At 37.4% G+C, this 23,764-nt stretch overlaps 1 protein-coding gene across 8 annotated transcripts in view; it reads right to left on the bottom strand.

Annotated features, from left to right (window-relative positions):
- Positions 1-445: 445 nt before the first annotated feature.
- LOC132859745 (transcription factor 4-like) overlaps positions 446-23,764 on the bottom strand; it is a 132,802-nt gene continuing 109,483 nt past the window's right edge. For 5 of the 8 annotated variants that reach the window (XM_060890643.1, XM_060890644.1, XM_060890641.1 and 2 more), the window contains 9 exons: positions 22,625-22,695; positions 21,421-21,499; positions 19,906-19,982; positions 19,220-19,441; positions 12,542-12,674; positions 9,353-9,503; positions 7,265-7,494; positions 6,587-6,719; positions 446-5,029 (listed from right to left, as the gene is read on the bottom strand). In XM_060890643.1, coding sequence (XP_060746626.1) covers positions 4,981-5,029; positions 6,587-6,719; positions 7,265-7,494; positions 9,353-9,503; positions 12,542-12,674; positions 19,220-19,441; positions 19,906-19,982; positions 21,421-21,499; positions 22,625-22,695 — 1,145 coding nt within the window. In that variant the 3' untranslated portion in view covers positions 446-4,980. Of the gene's footprint in view, positions 5,030-6,557; positions 6,720-7,264; positions 7,495-9,352; positions 9,504-12,541; positions 12,675-19,219; positions 19,442-19,905; positions 19,983-21,420; positions 21,500-22,624; positions 22,696-23,764 lie in introns of all 8 variants that reach the window. The other 3 variants (XM_060890646.1, XM_060890645.1, XM_060890642.1) reach the window with 2 other exon arrangements.

Raw genomic sequence — 23,764 nt, forward strand, 5'->3', positions numbered from 1 at the left:
AATCATTAGTCTACCCTTAATCATGATCCCAACCTTAATACACACTATTTAATACCCCAAGCCCATAATCCTAATTTTAACCGAAACAATAAAAAAATTGACCCCCATTGATTAAATAATTCATCTTTGTTAGACGCATTATCCTGGTAAGAGTTTTGGTGAAGTGGGAAGACACCAAGGATGGGACACAAGTGCCCCACATACACAATACACACATATTATACGTTCACACTTGGGAGCAATTTAGCACTGCCTATTTACCTACTTTTGGGAGAGAGACGAAAGACTATACTGTATATAAAAAGATTTTTATAGCCACTCTTTATGAACGTATCTAAGAATATCATCGTTTTAAATATTATACTTTGCTCTACAGTCACAAAATGAGGTAGTTGGAAAGTTTGGCAGTGAAGAAATAATAATAAAACAACAGCCATGTAAGCAGTCGGTTATAAAAATGGCACATTTATTGCTACAGAATGGTCATGTACATGACTTCATTGATTAACTACAAGATGAAAACTGACAGGCAAATGGCCGAGGATGAGCTGGCTCGAAGAGAAAACTCCAGCACACGATTCGTTTACACACTGATACTAGTCTTAAAACAAGGAACAACAATAACAATGACAATAATAATTATAATATAATAAACAGAATTCAAATTGAAAAAAATAAACAAGAACAGTAAGACATTAAAAAGAATATAAACAAAACAACAAAAAAGGACATAAAAATGATAATAAAAGGCTTGAGGCACACAGCCACACGTTTGGAAAAAAGGTGTAACTGTTGTATACTTTAAATATTTTTGAACCACTGCTCAGGCTTTTCGATGGATCCGCTTCTCCCCTCATTTTCACACCATATAGCTTCGTCTTCTTGAATAACACAAACCCAAAAGATTAAATAATAAAATAAAGTGTGTTTTTTTTTTTTATTCCAATAAAAGTGGAATAGTTCTGAGTTGGCCTTTTTGGCTGGTTCTCTTCTCTTTCCTTACTTTGTCAATATTCCTGATATAAAACGATTGCCCCTGCAAAAAAAAAATTGCCAAATATAATATGTATAATTTAGTAATCATTTCTCCACTTATAATCGGGTGTGCTAGTCTAATTTATAGCAAAAGAGCTCTAGAAAAAAAAAAGGTTTTATAACAAAAAGCCAGGCACTGGTTTATGGGAAATATCTGCTTATTGAATTTTCTTCATGTAAATGCATCACAAGTAACAAGAATAAAAAAAGGCCACATTTCGAATTTTTTTATACAATTACACATGACTGTAATACTCTGAAATGAACATGTAAAAATGGGAAAGTAACAATTAACTGGTTTGTCTGTGATTTACATTTGTGTTCATTTTGTGCTTGTTCACAATTTATTTTCTGTTTATTTTCACCTTTTTGATACTTTAAAGGTCTTTGAGTGAATCAGGAAATGAGCTTTACCTCAAACTGAAAAGAAAACCATCATGGAAGACGTCTACAAATGTGCACATGACAAGCGTCACCGTTCAATGGAAAAAAAGAAAAACTGAAGACAAATGGAAATAGGCTTATGTTTTCAGTATTGATGTAAATATTTGTTGTTATTTTCAGAAGAATTGAAATAAGCGTGGGAAAAAGTGAAAAAGTGTTGAATTTTCCACTGTCAGAAATCTTACAGCTTGGAGTGATGGTGATTAATCTCACCCTGGACTAAAAGATTTTATTACAGTGTAATGAAACAACAAATACTGACATTTTTTTCCAGAGTGCTTTTGGCAGTGACAGAAGTGTTTTCTGAAAGAAAAAAAATCTAAAGCTCCTGCTCCACCACCTTTATTTTTTCTGATTAGAAAACAAATGCTTTTTGGTGTGTGTGTGTGTGTGTGTGTGTGTGTGTTGGGATGGGAGGTGTGGGTAAATGGTCAGTGGAGAACACTGTGTTGCAGCTTGTGTTTTATGACAAGCTATAAAATGAATAAGAACAAAAATATATATATATACACAACGTGAACAAAGAGAGCGAGAAAACAATCAGAAAATAATTGAAAAATCTGTGGCACAATTGATCTTTTTCCTGGTATTAAAGAATTGCCCTTGCAAAAAAATTAATTCTTACTTCCCACATTTCCTTGAAAACTCGCTCAATGCTTTTCAGTGCTGTTGTAGTGTCTCTATTACGTGATGAAACACTGCAGTGTAAATGTCACCTTTGAAAGCACGACTTAATTGCAATATAATCTAAAGATATAAAAACAAACGTTCTGTACCAGAAACCTACGACTTTTAACAAAAAAAAAAAACAAAGCCATTTTAAAGAGCTTGTGGGCAAATGTCTGCTTTGAAGCACCATGTTAAACTGACTTGTGCCAATGATTCTGTTCTTTAGTACTTTACAAAAAGGACTGAACTTGTGTTGATTGCTGACATGGACAGACAGCGGAGTCATTTATGAGAACACCTGGCCATGAAGAAAACAAAGCAAGACAAAACAAAACAAAACAAACAAAACTGCTGGGTTTGAATCTAAAACCACGTTACTTTGCTGTCTGCAGTAACCAAAATGACCTAAACCCTGACTATTTACACACATCTCTTCAAAAAAGTACAATTAAACATGGCAATGTCATGATCATAGAGATTGAGACAAATATTATATACCTTTGCTTTCCAACCTTGTGTTTTCTTAAAAAAAAAAAATAAATAAAAAAAGGGAAAATGTTCCCAGCAATATAAACAATGTTTGAAGCTTTTTGACCGTACTACGATTTCAAATGTGACACGTTTTTTTCAACACACAGAGTTACTGTTACTTTTTCGCCTTTTAACAAAGAAAGAAAGAAAGAAAGAAAGAAAGAAAGGAAGAAAGAAAAAGAGAAACCGATACAATGTTTTATCTAAACACAAAATAACAACAGTCTACATGTAAAAATATAACTTTTACATACACAATTTCAAAATAATGGTTTGAGTTTGCATTTGTTGCATAAAATGTACAAATGTCTGTTTCTGTAACCAGCCAGCGAGCTGGGCTATGATCCTTTTTGTCCTGCAGAAGCTTCCGTACTGTCACATGACACATCGGATCACTACAAAGTCACGTCTCACTCTTTTTAAAATGAACACTGATGCATCAGAGCTCTTCAGGAAAAAACCCCAAAAGAACAGAAACCGTTCTGCATCAATCTCTCCTTTTGAAAACAACATTTTTTATATATTGTATATATTTCTACATTTATATATATTGATTTTCTAATAGATTTTTTTTCCAGTTTCAGTGCCTCGTGTTGATTGGAGAAGAAAATAAAAAAACACAGAAAAAAGCAGGAGCCGCTGTTAAATCTCATACGGCTGTACACGTTTTTTCCCCTTTTTCTTTCTTTCTTTTTCTTTTTTTTTTTCTTTTTTTTTTTCTTTTTGAAACAGAACCCAAAAACAGACAAAGAATAAGAGATAAAGATTTTAAAAAAAGAGAAAGAAGAGTCATTTTTTACACATACAACAACACATTTGTACTGAAGACTACAGCGGCTCACGGACAAGCCAATATTCATAAAAAGCAGGTAATAAGCTATAATACAACGCTTGATAACAGACGTGTCAATGGAAACTGTGAGCTTTAAGGGCGAGCGGGGTTTAAGGTGAACTTGGGGCAGGACTAAGAATCGTAGATATATATATATATATATATATATATATATATATATATATATATATATATATATACGATACTGTGTCCAGGACACGCCTTCTAATTACATATAGGCATACAGTACATTAAATACAGTTTATCCAAAAAATACGTTTTTTTTCCTTTTGACTTTTTTTAAATCCCAGGCTGTAAAACACCTGACTGCATAGACCTAATGACTAACAATTCTTCCTAAGCTTGCATCCTAAAAAATGTTTCTGATAACGTCCTTCTCGCACTGTGTGATGATATGAACTCTAAAAGGCACGTTGGTACAAGTGTAGCATGTTTAAAATTGCATTTGCTGGGGGCATGACGAGGGGGAAAGGACAGAGAAGAGGAGAGAGAGAGAGAGAGAGAGAGAGAGAGAGACAGAGAGACAGAGACAGAGAGAGTGTAAGAGAGAGAGAGAGACAGAGAGAGAGAGAGAGAGAGAGAGAGAGAGAGATGAAAAACAAGGAAAACAAACAAACTAACAACAACCAAAAAAGACTGGTTTGGTTTGGTGATTTCGATCACATGGATGTGGCCATTTTCTGACATGTAAGGAGAGATTAGCGTTGAAATCTGCACTATAGCATTATCTACACTTCTTAAAAGCAAAGCATATTCTCTGCAATAGTCGCCATTCTGTAAGGTAAAATCTGTATAATGTGCTGGAATGACCTTTGAAGTTCTTTAAAATCTCCATCTCCCCTGGGAGTTTGCTGGTTAAAATGTCATTTCATGTCCCACTGTACTCACACGCCTTTTAAAACACACAGTGGCATCTCCTTGAACCGCTGTGCTAGAAGTACACTTTTTTTTTTTAATGAGTGTTATTGCAAGTTTTTACACCTTTTTGTGAAATTGTACACTGTTGTTTTGGCTAAATCTCCCTCTATTTTGAGAAACCATAATACAAATCTACTCGCTCAGTAAGAGAAAAGCGCGAGAGGATTTTTGTCCACGGTGCGAAAAAAATAGATTGCCAGTAAAAACCGGAACGGTTCTTTTCCGACGTCTTACATCATGATATGTTTGAAGGATCCCCCAACCATTTGCACATATTCAAAATAAAAGAAATTAAAAAAGTTCATAAATAATTTCTGTTCCTTTTTTTTGTAACTGGGAATGGAGAGAAGATATTTTTTTCACAATAGCCAATGCATATGAAAGATTATAATGTTTAAAAAAAAAAAAAAAAGAAACATAAGGGAACATGGAGAGGAATGAATAAAATAAGGTGACTCATCAGAAATCTGATTGATTGATCTGGTCATATTTGATTGTTTAACAGACTTTCAGGAGAGGAAATGATGTCGTCAAAGGAAGTGGTCGCTCATCATTTTCATAAATTCTGGCAGCTTTGATCTGAGAGAGAGAGAGAGAGAGAGAGAGAGAGAGAGAGAGAGAGAGAGAGAGAGAGTGCGTGTTTGTGTGTGAGAGAGAGAGATAGCAAGAGTGTGTGTGAGAGAGAGAGAGAGAGTGCGTGTTTGTGTGTGAGAGAGAGAGAGATAGCGAGAGTGTGTGAGAGAGAGAGATAGAGAGAGTGAGAGAGAGAGAGAGAGAGTGAGAGAGATGTTTTGATTAATGAGACTGAAACGACTACGTTTATTCATTCTCACACATGCACACACACAAGTAATGCTGAACACCTACATAAATATACCCAATTTCTAAGTATCTTAAAGCTACAGTTATTAAAGAGACATAAATGATAACGTACGGTAAAAATAAATAAATAAATAGATAAATAAATAAATGATGCATTGTTTAAATCTTGCAACAAATTATCTGTATGTATGAAAAGAATTAGGTATACAATCCCGGAGTTTGTTCAAATATCAAGCAAACATCTTTTGCTTCATATTTATTTTTTTCCAAATTCATGTAATACCATATCGATTATTTAATATTGTAACAATAATGGTAAATATTTTGAATGTTTCTTAATGTCTCTTTGTGATTTATATATTTCTATATCTATCTGGTCAGTGGAAATGACAGAATCTTCTCAGTTACTTTTGAAAACCGGTGACATGAAAGAGTTCTTGAGCCTCTCAGACTTCTAGCATGTCACGTCATACATATCACTAGCTGTGTATTCATGTTGTAAAGATATTATCTACTTATCCCTCACATATACTGAGCCTGCACAACCCCAACCTTTGATTTAATGTGCTAGCAGACAAAGTTCAACATTCCTGACATTTAGAAAACTCTAAAAGTACTTAAGGAGTGCTGTCTGTTATCGACAGTACTTTAATACAATTACTAATCTCTTCATTCTAATCGAAAGCACAGTTAAAGAATCTATTTTACAAAGTTAGTTAAAGGTTTGCAATATTAGTTAAAAATTATGTTATACAATGTTCATATAAGGCCAGATGAAGGCGGTAAGTGTGGGACAAAACTAATCCATCACTGATTTTCTATCCTTTTATCAAACTTATGATTTTACTGCAACCTGTTCGTTCTATAGAGATACAGCACTAAAGTATTCTATGTATTTTTTACTCCGACTTTGTAACACATCATAAACATTCAGCAAAACCACACTGCAAATACACTTACTGCCAATCTGTTGTTAAAATGTACCCGGTGTTAAATGAGGGTGGAGGATTATATTAAACTCTATTGTTCTGATTTTATTGCCATTCACAACAATGTTGTTCCAATCAGTTGAATGAAATAGCTATGCTAATGTTCTCACCCTTTTGTTAAATTATAAATCTGGTTTTCTACAGAAAAAGTGCAAAACAATTTTCACTTTTTAATCCAGATAAATTTGTTTGTGGAACCAATTTGATTGTTTTTTTTTTGTTGTTGTTGTTTTTGGTCAGGTATGATGGTACGGTACACATGAGCAACAGCAGATTAGTGTAAAGTGAAATCTGACCATTTTAGGGAGGAGGTGTGGCTTTTTACATTTGTCCCATTGGATTGGAGGCGTCGCCCATGCTGTGGTGAGCTCCGCCCATTGAGAGGGGTGCAGCATCTGAGGACCCTTTCTCCTCCTCTCGCCTTTTTAGACATGCTGCTTTCGGGTTTAAGTTCCTCTCTGAGGAATAAGTGCACACGCACACACAAAGACACACAAGTATTTAAATGCTTCAAGTTTAAAATATAACAATAGGCCCTCTTTGCATCATTGTGTTGTTTTCACCAGAACACAAAGTTCTATGTTTAGTTGAGACAGTGTCACCTAGTGGTTAGAGGTAAAACTGCAGAGAAGAAATATTTCGTGTGTGTGTGTGTGTATATGTATATATATATATATATATATATATATATATATATACACACACACACACACACGATACTGTGTCCAGGACACGCCTTCTAATTACATATAGGCATACAGTACATTAAATACAGTTTAAATATATACATATATGAGTAGCATGAGTGAGGGTGTAAGTCATTTGGTTTGTATAAAGAAAACAGATATTGCTACCATGTTTAATGTCCAATGACCTAACCTCAGACCAAGTGAACACAAGTGAACACCGAGACATAAATGATTGTGTGAACTGACAAAAAAATAGGATAAAAATAAAATTTACATCCAGAGAAATATAATGAGAGTAATCAAATGTTACCGACCTCGAACCTGCTGTTCGAGACTGAGAATGACAGCGACGGCCTGGTGCAGGATGAGTAGTTTGGTCTGCGGTTTATCGCTCTTCAGGTGCAATTGCACCATGCGCCCGAGCTCCTTAAATGCCTCGTTGATGTCTCGCACTCGCAAGCGCTCTCGTGCATTATTTGCCATCCGTCTCTCACGCTCACGCTCGATCTTCTGCTCTGGAGTCAGATCCTCATCATCATTGTTGCTGCAAGTGTGTAAGGAGATAGAACAAATTCCAAAAATGAGTCCAGTATTAAAACTCCTATCAATCAGGATGTGAATGTGGGATACATGTTAGACTGAATGTGAGTAATGAAATCCAGCAAAAACTTTACAAAGTGATACTTAATACTTAAAATAATTATTTAAAAGCTGTGTCGAGTCAAATGGTTGTATTAAATTGTTGTTTACGAATCTGAATGTTTACTGAATCATCCTATTGGTGAATAATTGGGGTGGGTAGGGCTGGGGCTAAAACATACACACAAATTATCCACTCATTAGTTACATCAGTGATTTAAATACGGTCTGTGTGATAAGCAAGTTTTCTCCCGTTGGACAGAACATAGGCTTGTTTATTTCATACTGTAATAAATAGAGCAGTTGTACTCTTTTTCAACAGGATGTGTGGACTATCTCAGCAAATTACCCACAATCCTCCATGCTCTAGTCGTTTCATGAGTCATGAACACGTACCATGTGAACACATTCTTTCTCACATACCATGTGAGCCCAGCTAGTATATATGGGTGTTGTTAACAATCGTGCAGACCACTGAGTCATTACAAATAATGTTTCTGGCTGGAATCACTTCTCTATCAGCAAAAAAAAAAATCTAATCTAAAGGGTAAAGCCCTGTGACCGGAAAACGACAGACTCTCAGCTGAAGATTTGTTGCATAGCCAGTTCAGGTTGCGCTATAAGAGTAAACAGGGCACATGTGAAATGACACATTCCCATACCTTCACACCAGGGTGTAGAAGTTCATCATTTATAGTTTACTGTCATTATCTATCTTACCATCAAAGATACTGTGCCAACATTAAGCCATATGTCATGTCACATAATTAAAACAACTCAGCATAAAGGATCAAAAACAAAACAAAACAAAACAGAAAAACAAAGAAACAAACATAAAGTCAAATGAACTACTAACTGTCAAATTGGTATCAATCAAACTGAGGAGTCCAGGTGAAAAACTACAAACTCCATTTTAAATGTGAAGTTTATCCTGGATGAGATTGGGAATATTTTGGGGTTTCTGTCTACCCTACTCTGATGTGTGAGAGACAGCTAAAACCCGGCTCAACACCGGGACAGACTGGGAAGAACTCAGCGATAATGTCTGTGTGTACAGTATGTGAGTATTGGTGATGTACGTGAGTACGTGTTATATTATATTATTATGTTATATATATTTTATGTAATATTATATAAAATATATTTTCTAAATATGCTTGACTTTGGGTCTTTGTAAAAATAATTAAATGTTTGTACAGAAGATTTATAGATTTGATAATAATAATAATAATAATAATAATAATAATAATAAATACAATTATTTGATTATTTCAAAAATATTGTTCTTAAATCTGTCCGTGAAATGTTTATGAGCTTAATTTATAAGCGTGAATATTGTTTCCACACTGTAAACTTTGGTCAAATGGTAACTGTAAACTGCTTTTGGGTCTTAAAGCCTATGACAATAATGCATAATGATAATACATTTTAAACATTACTGCTTTCTGTCAATATGAACATACAGAGTTGGACTAGTATTAATGACATTATTATATTACACCTTAATATTCTTAAATATTGTATTTCAATTTATGTTGCAGGAAAAATGTTTGAGTACTGATAAAATAAATATGTTCGATAGTAGACTTCAACTGTGGTGCATGTATGTCACAAACTAGGCATACGGAATCTCAGCTTTTCTTGGTGTGACTGTTCTTTTGCATTTAGCTGTCTCACACAACATGAGGGTCACTTCATCAAAATCCAGTAAAGGAATTAAATGAAGCGAGCGCTCAGCTTTAACAGTTTACCTAGATCTTGACCTCTCTATAGCTTTCAGCTCCTTGCTGTCCGCGTCTTCCTTCTTGATATCCAAACTTTTGCTGTCCTGCAGGTTCTCATCTCCCTCATCCTCTGATTTAATGTCTGAGCTCACTGAAGATGTACTCTGGCCCTGTAGTCCACTGGAGAGCGCTGCAGAGAGGGAGAGAGAGAAATAAACAACATTCACCCTAAAGTTCCACATTGCTGCGTATTAACTGGTTTGGTTTAAATGAATAAAGTTGTATGATAGTTTGTGCAGCAGGAGGAAGCAATCATACCTAAATAGTATAACAGTGTATAATTGGGATTATGCAGTGGATATGGTTATACAGTGTTCACTAAAGAGATATAAGATATTTTAAGGGATATAGTATCAGAAATGTTGCTTGTTTCTGTAGGAAATTACACTGTTCATTAAGCTATAACCACCAGGACCATTTGACCACTTATCAAAATAAAATGATTGGATGATTAGTCAAGAATACAGTGTTCAAACCTGAGACAGTTTAAATGGCGTGCAAAATTTTGAAAATGATTATATTTTATTTGTTAAATGAAGATTCCTTTGGCTTCTTAACAGAAAAAAAAAAATCACTTGGTTTTTTTTTTTACTGAAAGCAGAGTATCCACTGAAGGAAATGTGTTACTAATTTGAGATCAGCAGATCGGACGTTTTAGGAATGCAAGGACCTACGTTTCATCATAACTACAGTCAGAAACTAGGAATACAAATCATATTAAATTAAATCAAAGACCAAATCCCAGTTTTTAGAATATATTCAGTTATACACATTATGCATGATAGTGCATGTCAGCAAAAAAGCACTGTTTAAATGCACAAATGCTTGATGTGTTTTCGCTAATGTGTGCATCAATTTGTACGACAGATTTTTGAGAGGAGGCACAATCCCTGTGGGGTACAAAAGGCCTATAGACCCCACCCCACCCCTGACTCACAGACTATTTTACCCCTGACTAAAAGAGGAACACTGCCCTCTTTGTTCAACATCACTGCCAGTGTCTGTGCGCATCTCACACGGCCTCTACAAAACAGTGGAAGAGAAGGATGGAAAAACAAATTGGAAAGAAATCAAAAATGAGGAACAGAGGGAATACAGAATTGATTCTGAGAGAGAGAAGAAGAAGAGGAAAGAGGGGGATGGAGTGAGAAAGTCACAAAGACAAGAACTTAGTATTTGAACTGTAGTATTTGCAGTTAACTTCAACAAACACATATAGAATTTAAATATAATAATTAAAAACAACTAACCACAAAGACAACAAAAGAGAACAACAGCATCTGACACTCTGACAACCTGACAGATATGATAAAAAACACTATTTTATATTGCACTAGTTTTAATGTTATCAATTCTATAGTAACAGCTCATTCACACTACGTAATCTAAGACTAATAATAAACATAATTAATAAATGCTATTTAACAGAATATGCCTTGAAAGGAATGACAGATTTTGTCATATTTCTACTGGGAATCTACAGAAAAGTGATTTGTTTGGTAACATTTCTTCTCACTCTTTTAATTTTTGCTAATGTTTTTTTGTTTATAATCTTTAACTGGCACAATTTTTAACACATTTCTGTGTTTTTGACAATCTTGTCCACAACGTTACTGAGTTGCGATTGACTCAGGGACGTAAAGTAAGACATAAGGAGACAAAGAAGAGTAGGAGGGATAGTTTGGTTCCTAACAGCTGAAGTGAGTTGATATGGAGGAGAAAAGAAGGCGGAAAAACAAACAAGTGATTGTGGAGTGAAGTCTTTCTCTCTGGCCATATGAGGGTCTAATTGATTTCTCTTCTCCACACTATGCTTGGGCAGTGAGTACTGTTTAAGACCTGCAACATTCAATCAAGCCCAGAATTCTCTCCGCTACCAGGAAATGACTTCACTCGGAACTAATGCCAATACTGGGAACTAAAACAGGCACCAAAATTGACCGAAAATTCCTCTCTCGTGCTGAGAGGCGGGAGGCTAAACTGTCGTACACATATTGTCGAAAGCAGCCGGAGCGTGGACGTTCAGCATAAAGAGAGAGACAATGCAGTAAATAACTTAATCCTCGCTGTCTCTCTCTCTCTCTCGCTCTCTCTCTTCTCTGCTTAGTGAAAAGAAGCATAAGTATATTAACATGCGATCCAGAAGCCTCCTATCGCTGCTCTGTGCCTGCACACCCAATTCACTCAGTTGAACAGATACTTTATGAGAATAGAAACAGGTGGAAACTTATTAAAGGGACAAAGCCAAACCACAGTGGTTTTGCAGCCTTCATTCAAGTGTGTTTTGCTAAAGCAGCAGTGTGTTATTTATGCTGCTCTCGTCTCCTTCTCTCTTCTGACTCGCTGCTACGTTTACTTTTATTTTAAATTTTATTTTATAGCTCTTAACACCTCATTAAGCCTTTGGCTTGGGCCGCCTCGGCCCGAAGCCTTGCCAAGGACTTGCTATTTTTTCTTTTTTGAAGAAGAAGGAAGTGTTAACTCCTTTCAACAAGGCCAAATCTCATGCCTCACTGCCTCACTCATATACAATCAATTTAATCATCTTTTATGGATTTCCAGCTTTGTTATTTTTTACTGGGTCTTAATTACTTCTTGGGGGCATGGTGGCTTAGTGTTTAGCATGTTCGCCTCACACCTCCAGGGTCGGGGTTCGATTCCTGCCTCCACCTTGTGCGTGTGGAGTTTGCATGTTCTCCCCGTGCCTCGGGGGTTTCCTCCGGGTACTCCGGTTTCCTCCCCCGGTCCAAAGACATGCATGGTAGGTCAATTGGCATCTCTGGAAAATTGTCCCTAGTGTGTGATTGCGTGAGTGAATGAGTGTGTGTGTGTGTGCCCTGCGATGAGTTGGCACTCCGTCCAGGGTGTATCCTGCCTTGATGCCCAATGACGCCTGAGATAGGCACAGGCTCCCCGTGACCCGAGGTAGTTCGAATAAGCGGTAGAAGATGAATGAATGAATGAATTACTTCTTTTTTTTTTTTGTGTGTGTGTGTGCATGTGTGTATGTGGTTAAATATACAAGTAAAATTTTTGGCTGATGTTAACCCTATTGTTCAATGTTCAGCTTCTGTCTCTTAGCAGTGGTGATATTATGTGTGTGTGTGTGTGTGTGTGTGTGTGTGTGTGTGTGTGTGTGTGTGTGTGTGTGTGTGTGTGGATTCTCACCCCGGTATGGGTCTGGCTGATTGAGATCTGGTGAGGTGGCAGACTGAACTGGCAGCTGAGGAACAGGTACTTGATTGGGCACAATGGAGTGAGCACTACGCAACCCTACTCCCTCCTCACGATGAGACCCCACCTATAGGAAGAAAGACAGGAACAGTTTTTACCCAAATACCAATCAACATAAACAATATTGTAATCAATAGAAATGATGTGTAACATCATGTATAATGTAGATAAATCTGCATACAACTGTTCATTAGTGTAAAAGTTAAAAACAACAACAACAAAAAAACAACTTTTCACAATTTCACAATGAAACTGCCCTAAAGAGGGCGCCCTACCCCTGTGTATCTTAAGACACACACACACACACACACACCAGTGACAAACACACACAGAGGAGCTGCTCAGGCAGGTAAAATCCAAAGTGATGTCCCACGATGCCGAGCAGCGCTTCACGTCCATCTGTCCTCTATCATGGCCGCCAACACAACTGACAATTATCTTAATGCCCATATGCTTAATTGTGAGCTTCCTAATTCCCCCGACACGTTCATCTGATCCGGCAGGAATTGTGATTTGGCACATATTTTCATATTTTCCCCCATCTCTCTCCCTCGCTCTGCTTTTGTTTTAGGGAATCTGCCATCTCTCTCTCTCTCTCTCTCTCTCTCTCTCTCTCTCTCACTCCTCTCTCTCTTGTAATTCCTGTTAAGCCTTTGACAGAGAAACTCTGGGATGTCACTGGCTTGATGCAAATATCAGAAAATGTCGCTGGCTTTGCAGGGAATATAACAGAGAGGGAGCAGGAGAAAGAGGAATATTCACTCTCCAAGTCTGTGTTTGTTTTTAACCCCCCACATCCCCACCCCCCAATGTCGTGCTTTCATCATGCCGAAAGCCCCAAATGCAAAATGGCATCCTCCTGGCTGCAGATAGAAGCACTTGGCATACATATTTAATAAAGGGTTTTATATTTAAAAAGTAAAGTCATTTAGAATGGTGATGAGGGAAACGCTTTCCCACTGCACTTCTGCTACACGTGCCAATGTTCATCACCAAGCAAAGCAGAGAATGCAGTGAGAAACCAAGAGAGAGATGGAGAGGGAGAATTACATTTAATAATTATTTTTAAAAAATGACTGGAAACACCTGGAATATAAAAATAAATGAACACCTCACATTTAATGTTTCCTATTAAACATTGAGACCAATCAGAAAACTGCTGCGGTATTCCTATTAAACATTGAGACCAATCAGAAAACGGCTGCTGTATTCCTATTAAACATTGTGACCAATCAGAGAACGGCTGCTGTATTCCTATTAAACATTGTGACCAATCACAGACATGCTGCTGTATTCTTATTAAACATTGTGACCAATCACAGACATGCTGCTGTATTCCTATTAAACATTGTGACCAATCACAGACATGCTGCTGTATTCCTATTAAACATTGTGACCAATCAGAGAACTGCTGCTGTATTCCTATTAAACATTGTGACCAATCACAGACATGCTGCTGTATTCCTAGTAAACATTGTGACCAATCACAGACATGCTGCTGTATTCCTATTAAACATTGTGACCAATCACAGACATGCTGCTGTATTCCTATTAAACATTGTGACCAATCACAGACATGCTGCTGTATTCCTATTAAACATTGTGACCAATCAGAGAACTGCTGCTGTATTCCTATTAAACATTGTGACCAATCACAGACATGCTGCTGTATTTTTACACTTTATACGCACTTCCCTTCTCACACACTTAGTGATTTTCCCAAAGCTAACAATATTCTCTTCTTGAGTACAGCATAGTGTCATTTATTTATACAGTATGTTACCAAAAGTAACAGAAGATGTAGTGATTTGTACCCGTTTGGAAAATAAATCATAACTTTCCTTTCTGTGGGAATTTGAGCCTTTCGAACCTTCACTTCCCCCCAACAGAGCTAATTAGTGGTTGGCCATGACCGCCGTGGGCTGGAATGATCACACACCAACGAGCTCTTTCACACACCGTTTGTGTGCGTGAAATGAGAGACGGAGACCAGGCCTCCCACTGACAGCACCTTTCAGCATGTGAGCATACAGACACACACACGCATACACACAAACATGTTTGTTGTACTATCCTTGTGAGGACCTTCCATCGACATAATTATTAATGCAGATAATTAATGTTATGACTACAACCAACTTTTATTTGATGGAGACTGCCACAGTGCCATTCATAAACACTGGAAATTCTTAAAGGATGCCGTGTTGTATTAAAATTGAATTATATTATATTAAAAACATATTGTATTAAAACCATTCAAAGTGTGACCACAAAATTCCTAGTAATGAAAGGAAACATTTTGGATTTTTATGAGTTTGTCAGAATCTTTCACTGACCTGATTATTAATGCAAATCGAACACTAACCTTAACCTTTTTAACCAAAAACAACAGTTTACATTCATGAGCTTATGTTAAAGAAAGTTTAAACTCCTGATTGATAATGATGATAATAATGATGATGAATATGTGTGTGTGTGTGTGTGTTTGTGTGTGTAAATGTAAAAGTTAACAGCATTCAGCATCCCCAAATTAAGGCGGGATGAACAGCTGAGCTAGAATTCAATATGCTGGAACAATCAGACTTCCTTTCACAGGAATTATCAGTAGCTCCCTCTATACACGAGCGCGCGTGTGTGTGTGTGTGTGTGTGTGTAAAAAAAAAAAAAAAAAAGAATGTTGGTTATATAACGTGTTTTAGGAATGATTTACATTACACAGCATTCTAATTAAATATATTCAAATCAAACAAATTTGGGTTTATTTTTCTGTCCATTTCTACGCTGAAGGCATTGTGAGACTCCTGCTATTTGTCATTCTCTCTCTCTCTCTCTCTGGTCCAGCTGCGCCCAGCTCTCAACATTGCATTCCCATGATTTCATACACACATAAACACACCCAATTTCTCGTTCTTTCGCCACAGCTGTTGATCTGTTCATCTCTGAGGGCAAACAGAAACAGAAAGAAGCGACTATTAGATCTAACGCAAGCGATGAAGTGAGTGAAAACGTGAAAGGGAACAACAGAGTGAAGAAGAGATAGTCAGTGGTCTGTTTCTAATGTGCTGTTTTTTGTCTGTTGTCACCAGTTATTCATAACAATGAGTACACTGGGGAGATTACACTACAGATTAGTCTGTTCTTTTTCCATTTTTCTGGAATTTGACAATACAAATCCAGCCCTACACAAATCTCTGTGGACAATTTTAAAATCCTTTCTGCGTACTGGCCTTTAACATGTTGAGCACAATTTAGCAATACTCCTTCTACCATTGTTGCATTTCTATCACTATATGATGCATCGGAGTCAGAGAAACATAAATGATACGGTGAATAGCTAGCAAAAACGAGGATTAGTGCTTTAAAACACTTCAGAATTTGTCAATTTATTCCCAGAAAATGATTTTTACCCAGCTTAGGCAGTTATTCCAAAAAAGAGCCTTTGAATGAGCATTTCAGAGCGATTAGGAAATACTAATACTCAAATGTGAGTGTGTGAAGCTTACGACCAGCCCTTTAACCTGCTTACAGCAAAAAGCTCTTCTCCCTAAGACAGATTAGCCCTAAAGAGTGTTTAATGTTTAACACATATGATACATCTCCAAGCAGCTATAGGTGTGTGCCTGTGTGCAAATTTTAAACTCTGATAACACAAATATATCCGTTTTATGTTCTGGTGTGTCTCATAATTCATCATGAGCGTGTGTGAGTGGAAAGTTATGTTAGAAAACAACAAACAGGTTATATACTCATACTAATAGCATGCTTGTGTGTACACAGGTAAGTGAGAGAGAAATCAAGTGAAATTCAGAGCTGCGTGATTAATTTGTACGTTAACAATTCTAAATTGTACTGTACACTCCAGTGCACAGTTAGTGACTGTATGTGCTATGACATTCCTCCTCAAACTGGAAGGAACACATAAATCTTCCACCCCTTACCCAACATCCCCCGCACCAAGCTCCCCCTACACAACTCCTCTTTCTCCATCTCTCCATCATGAGAGCACCTGCTGGCTGATGACCTCAGGGTCTCCAACCATGCAGAGAAACATGAAACAGCTGTTTCTTTAGGAGTGTGTGTGTGTGTGTGAAAGAGAGAGAGAGAGAGAGAGAGAGAGAGAGAGAGGTAAAGCGAAGCATGCAGACAGACAGAAGGAAAGAGAAAGTGAAAGAAAATTAAAGAGAAAGTTGATGAGAGAACACCAGAAGGAAACAAGAAACACAAACGGAATATCATGAGATCGTGAGATAGATAGAGAGAAGCACAGAGACAGAGATGGAGAAAAACAGTTCTGATAGTTATGGACAGTTTTGGGTTTTTGTGTAAAAAAAAAAAAATAAATAAAAAATCTAACTAATATAAAAAAAACAACCTCTATTTATTTAAAACAATAACCTCTTTTTTAGCTTTCTGCCACAATATTCCCACATTCATTCTAGTCAAATAACTGAATTCAATTCTTTATCATGCCTTACTGACATTACAATATTACTAAATCACTGAAATGACAGAAATGTTCTATATTCATTATTAGCAAAAAAAAAAAAAACAAACAAACAAAAAAAAAAAAAATTGCACCTAACAATTAACTGAAGTTAATCAGGGCTGTTCATATCATATCAGCTATCTCTATTTACACACACACACACACACACACACACACACACACGTGCTTGATCGCACCGTAACCAAACACAGTGACCCGTGTTTAACTGCTTTCTGTCAGGGTTCTCATACCAGGTGTGTTCAATTGATACGTGTACATACATACACACACACACACACACACGCGTGCGCGCACAAGCAGACAAGGAACGCTAACAAACAACTGTACTTTTTAGGGCCCCCCTGGCCTAGTGAATGTTTGTAAAAAGTCAAGGCCATGTTTGTTTTTCTGGAATAGAGCATGTGTATGTGTCTTTCTGAGACAGTGCTGAAGTGGATGTGGAGTGCTCTCTCTCTCTCTCTCTCTCTCTCCCCTTTGTTCTCAGTGTTTGCTGAAAGCTTTTATGACTTGTTTCAAGAATCAAAACCAAACTTAAATATGGGAGACATTACCAGAATCCGCCTTGATGTTTTTCTTTTAAGTCTTCTTTCTACTTTTTCTCGCTCCCTCATTCTTTCCCCTCATTCTTCATTCTTCTTTGGTCTTTTCATCTGTCTCTCCTTCTTCCACCATTCAATCCCCCTATTAATTTTTTCCTTGTTCCACCTCACCCTGTTTGTGTCTCTGTCATTTCCTGTATTTAGTTTTGGTCTGTTGGGTGTTAGTGATGTGCAGTGGACACATGATGGCCACAGCAACAGCATCCAATGAAACTCAAGATTTACCCACAATCGCTCATGCCAAGATGACCAAATGTCCAGATAGAAAGAGAACGTAGAGAAAAAATACACAGCTGATTCAAATACCTGCTTATTTCATACAGTCCGTATGAAAATGGAAACATAAGCGAGAGGTTGGGGAAGAAAGGGTAAAGAGGGAGGATTACAGGGTAAATGACAAAAATAAGAAATCGAGAGAGCAAAACAGAGCCAATGAAAATTATAGGAAGAAAGATGAAAAGACGGGAGAAAAAAGAAATAGAAAAGAAGATAACATAAAAAAGAATGAGAAAGACAGAGATACAGATAGAGATAGAGATAAAGAGCTTGTTTGGATTACTGAACCAGTTTCACACACATGGTAATAGTCAGGCCTCATGTTCTGTGTGCTGCCCTGGCAGTGTGTATGTTTCATCTTTCATTCATCCTGTCTTTAAATCTGTCAAGCTTGGCCTTTCTCCCAAAAAGGTTACTTTTGGAGAGACAGTGATAGTGACAAAATGTCTGATATAGACAACATCTTCTCCACAGAATGTGGTGTGTAAGGGACACACACACACACAAATATATACACACAGTACTGTGCAAAAGTTTTAGGCAGGTGTGAAAAAATGCTGTAAACAAAGAATGCTTTCAAAAACGGAAGTGTTAAACATTTATTTTCATAAATGAACAAAATGCAGTGAATGAACAAAAGAGAAATCTAAATCAAATCAATATTTGCTGTGACCACCCTTTGCCTTCAAAACAGCAGCAATTCTTCTAGGTACACTTGCACACAGTTTTTGAAGGAACTCGGCTGGTAGGTTGTTCCAAACATCTTGGAGAACTAACCACAGATCTCTGTGGATGTAGGCTTTCTCACATCCTTCTGTCTCTTCATGTTATCCCAGACACACTGGATGATGTTGAGATCAGGGCTCTGTGGGGGCCGTGCCATCACTTCACGCTGGTTTGAAGGCAAAAGGTAGTAACACCAGATATTGATTTGATTTAGATTTTTCTTTTGTTTGCTCACTTTGCATTTTGTAAATTGACAGAAATAAACACTCATTATTTATATTTCTGAAAGCATTCTTTGTTTACAGCATTTTTTCACACCTGCCTAAAACTTTTTTAAAACTATATATATATATATACGTAGCGAGAGAGAGAGAGAGAGAGAGAGAGAGAGAGAGAGAGAGAGAGAGAACAGAGAGTGCATAGAACACTGACTCTCTGAGATGCAGTCTAAGGTTTTGGGTAAACACACACAGACACACACACAGAGTGTTTCTGTTCTCTTACCATGAGTGAGTGTCTGTTGGATGGGAGTAGGCTGGTGCCGTAGCTGGTGCTCAGGGTGCCCATGGCTCCGTTGTGGTTGTGTGAGTGCGAGTGTGTATGTGAGTGTGAGTGCGTGTGTGATGGCGTGATGAGGCCGTGCAGGTCACCGTGGCCAACTGCGTGCCTCTGAAGGACGTGAATCGCATCATCCAGTCGCTCCAGACGATCCTCTATACGATTCTGCTACAAAGATTAAAAGAAAGAGAGAGATTATATAAGTGGAGTGCAGATGCTTCCCGACAGATGTACTACATGACACAGTTAAGCCATTAGCATCCTGCCATGCTCTGTGGTATGTATAAAATGCTGAGCAAGACCAGTTTATTGCTTTTATTTTTACTCTCAATTAGAGAAATAAATCTGTACATCTAAATGTACTTACAACATAGGGTATAACGCAATGCTATTTCACGACGTACACAGTACACGCTTTTCGTATCATAGCAAAATAAATAACTATCACCTCAGTAAGTGACGCATAGTGCAGAGTGTCAATCTGTCAATTCTTGTTCTATTTTAATAACATTTAACATTAAAACCACAATTTCAGCATGTCCACACTTGAACAGCTTGTCATGTAGGCCCAAACACGCTGTGACTCTTGCTTAACAGAAGTTCATAAACATGCAACAGCATCACAGCCTTACCAGTGAGTGAATTGGAGGTTCGTAGTTTGGGGATGAGGCTCCTTGACCATTTCTGGACCAAACAGCTGAACTTGCAGCTATATGGAGAGAGAGAGAGAGAGAGAGAGAGAGAGAGCAAGAGCAAGAGTGAGAGAGAGAGAGAGAGCGAGAGAGAGAGCACATATCTTAATTTAATGTTATTATTAAAGATTACAGAGATCATTTTGGTAAAATATAATAATCAACAATGAAGAAGGATTAAAAAGATTTCTAAATAATTTAGAGTCTAATGTACTAATATACACTTATAAATAAACACAACTAATGCAGTTTTTGTCAGGTTTATTTTTCATTATCTCTCTCTCTCTCTCTCTCTCACACACACACACACACACAGTAGCAGCAGACGAAGTTCACATCTGCAGTTCTGCAGTTGCAGAAAACAGTAATTGGCACAAAGGAGGGGGCACAACAGCTGGATCTGTGTGTGTGTGTGTGTGTGTATGTGTGTGTGAGAGAGAGATTGTGAGGGAGTTGCTGGGAAACAGGTCGCCACAGAGCCATCTTTCAGACCTGATGAGTGGAGCAGAAAATCTTGGCACAGAGTTTAGCCGCCATCTTGTTTGCATGCCAAATTCAGGGCTGGTGCAAACAGCTGCCTCTCGTTCTTTTCTTTTGTCTATCCATTCCTAATTCTCTCTCCTACTTCCTCTTTTTCTTCCTTTTCCCTTCCGTTATCTAGTCCACTCCCCCTATGTTTTTTTCCTCAAGGGTTTTAACATGCGAAATACTTTTTACAGCTCTATTATTTTAGTATTTAGAAATCTCAGGAAGTGGGAGAAACACACACACGCACGCACGCACGCACGCACACACACGCACGCACACATACACACACAAACAATGTACAGCTGAGTGTTTGTAGTGAAGTTTGCATCCCTAATGATTTTAAAATGAAATTTGGGCTGGTCAAACTTTAATAGCCATAACCCTCTCTGTCTGCGGACCTCATTTAAAGAAACAAATGAGTAACATCTGTTTGAGTTTTAACCGATATGTCACAAATGGAGAAAGAGTGGTGAAGCAGAGTTAAAACAACTGTGTGGTGTGGGAGGAGTGTGTTACAACTGCCTGCTGTGAAGGAAGTAAAATATAACGCTTTAATAAGATAAACCTGTTTTGACATTTAGCCTCAACCTGTTTCATTTCAAATGTTTGAGATGATGATTCCTTGTGTATTTAGGGTAGGTGTTGCCTATAAACACTACAAGTTACTAAAGTTCAAAGAAATGCAAGCTTAATTATGAAAAAAGTACATGTAAAAGTTGCCACGTTAATCATTAATACAGTTTTATACAGCTGTTTAAACGCATGTAAGTGTTTGTGGCTGAGTAGAAAACACTAGTCAATCCACCTGCACTATTTATAAACTCATTTACACACTCCTCATAAACATAAACTCACAACTCATATCTGGGAGATGACAGGCCACACACACACACACACACACACACACTCACAAACACACACACTTACCTGTGAGTGAGGGTGGGGATCCCACTGGAGTGGAGGGGTTTGAGGAGAAACTGTTGTTGGTGTGATCAGGAGAGTAGATCTATAATAGTAGCACACATATCCATGATAAAAAAAGGGTTAGGATTAACACACACATGCGCGTGCACACACACACACACACAATCATAGCATGCATATTAATATTAAACATCCACTAGCACCACCTGAGAAGGATTAATACAGGAATTAGTGAGCTACTGATGTGTATGTATGTGTGTGCGTATGCCCCTGGTCGTGAGTTCCAGTTAATTAATTCATGAGCTTTTTAATCGGTGTATTAATGTTTCAGAATGCGTGTGTTCCCAGTATTTTGCAATTTGTTCTCTCAGAAATGCTGACATTGAGTCTATGTAAAGAGAAATGTGTATAAGCACACACACACACAGCCCACAGTCACACTGAGCAGTCTATAAATCATAAGTAAAACTAAACACATATTTAATGACTTATCAATAATCCAGACACACATACACACATAATGGCATGTGAAAACTGGCTCCTAATGTTAGCTAATGAGCTAAGAACACATACTGATTAGTGTGGATGGAAAAATGTAAGATCATTCTGCAGTGAGATGTTAAAACCACATGACCCATAATCCATCATGCTGTATTACTGTATATCTATAGTAAATTCGCAGCGTGCGTGTGTGTGTTTGCGGTACATAATGCTTTGTATTACAACATCTCATGGAAATACTGATATTTACATGTCTACTGTCACTATGCATATACGTTGTCTGTTTCAAAGATTATTTAACAGTCTCTGTGATTAACTAGCCTACACTCTACAGTATGTCCACATTTGTCATGACTTGGTAATAATATGATATTTTAACCGTGTCATATTGAAAGCATTTGTCAGTAGCAGAAAACAAGTGAGACAATTGTGATTGTATTTTTATTTTGAAGATAATTTAAATAAAGTTTGAACAACTTAACTGCTTTTCATTGCCTTGTACTTGTACATGTGTAATGACAATAACGTTGACTCTAATCTAATCTAACAATAACTCTACTCTAACAAAACCTACTTTATACTAGTGATAACTGTTTGAAATACATTCTTAAATCTTTGCTTGTAGTATATATCTGTTGGCTCAGTGTAGGACAGATGAGCAATTTTAGTGTATGTTTGTGTTTAGTGTCTGTGTTTAGCCACTTACCGAAGCCAGGGCCTTTCCTAATGCATCTCCAGTCTGGGAACTGCTTCCTGCTCCACTTGGCGCTCGATTAGCTGAAAGAAAAAAATGACAGCGCTTTCTCAATTACCTGCCACTCCAGCATTGCATGCTTGCATCTTGCAGTTTAAAGTGTAGCTTGTACATCACAAATGCCATCAAGGAAATCTTGGTCAGTTCTGGTAGTGAGATCAAATCAGGTTTTAAATTGCAGTCTCACAATTCAGTTAAGCCCCATTTACAAGCACAACCACAGGCGCACATATTTGGGTGCTGTTCACAACTGGTCTGGGTCACTCAACATTTTTTTTTTACATTCTCAGGATTTGGCAGGTATTCCTTCTTTTCCCAAAGCCTGTTAAATGTGCATTTATGTGTGTGTGTGTGTGTTTGTGTGTGTGAGGCTGAAATTTGTCCTTGTTTCCCAACCTCTACCTTACTTTATATAATAAACTAGTTTATAAACTCTCTCTCTCTCTCTCTCTCTCTCTATCTCTCTCTCTCTCTCTCAGACACACACACACACACACACACACACATTTCCACATTTGGAAAAATGCCCAAGTTAAACCCGTAAAAATCAATGTAAATGTGAATAACAACACACCTGCGGTCACTATTGTGGTACCCCATACATCCCAACACACAAATAAAAAAACAAACAAACAAAAAGAAAAACTACACTATAAGTACAGAAACATATTTTAATTTAAAATTACCCCTTTTCATTTACACAGAAGTATAAATGCCATGACTGAGAAAAGAATCAACATCGTGCTATAAACTACTTGATTGCATATTAAGATGTAGCCAACCACTAGGTATAGAGAAAAGAAGTTACAGGAATGAACACATAGACAAGTTGTCCAAAAGATTAATATAGAGATAAAATTTCAAATGTAATACAGTTCCTTTATTTCAACAGATTGTAAAGCGGACTAGGCAAATCTGATGATAACATCACAACCCAGGACTTAACTTGAAACCCACAGGGAAAAGAAGGAGAGACAGACTGAAGAACAGTTGGAGGAAAGACATCATCAAAGAGTTGGAAAGATGTGGCCTTAACTGGAACAGCATGGCGGGACAAGTTCAAAACAGGGCATATTGGAGGATACTTACTGA

Source organism: Tachysurus vachellii, chromosome 17 (genome assembly GCF_030014155.1).
Source record: "Tachysurus vachellii isolate PV-2020 chromosome 17, HZAU_Pvac_v1, whole genome shotgun sequence".
Lineage (NCBI taxonomy): Eukaryota > Metazoa > Chordata > Actinopteri > Siluriformes > Bagridae > Tachysurus > Tachysurus vachellii.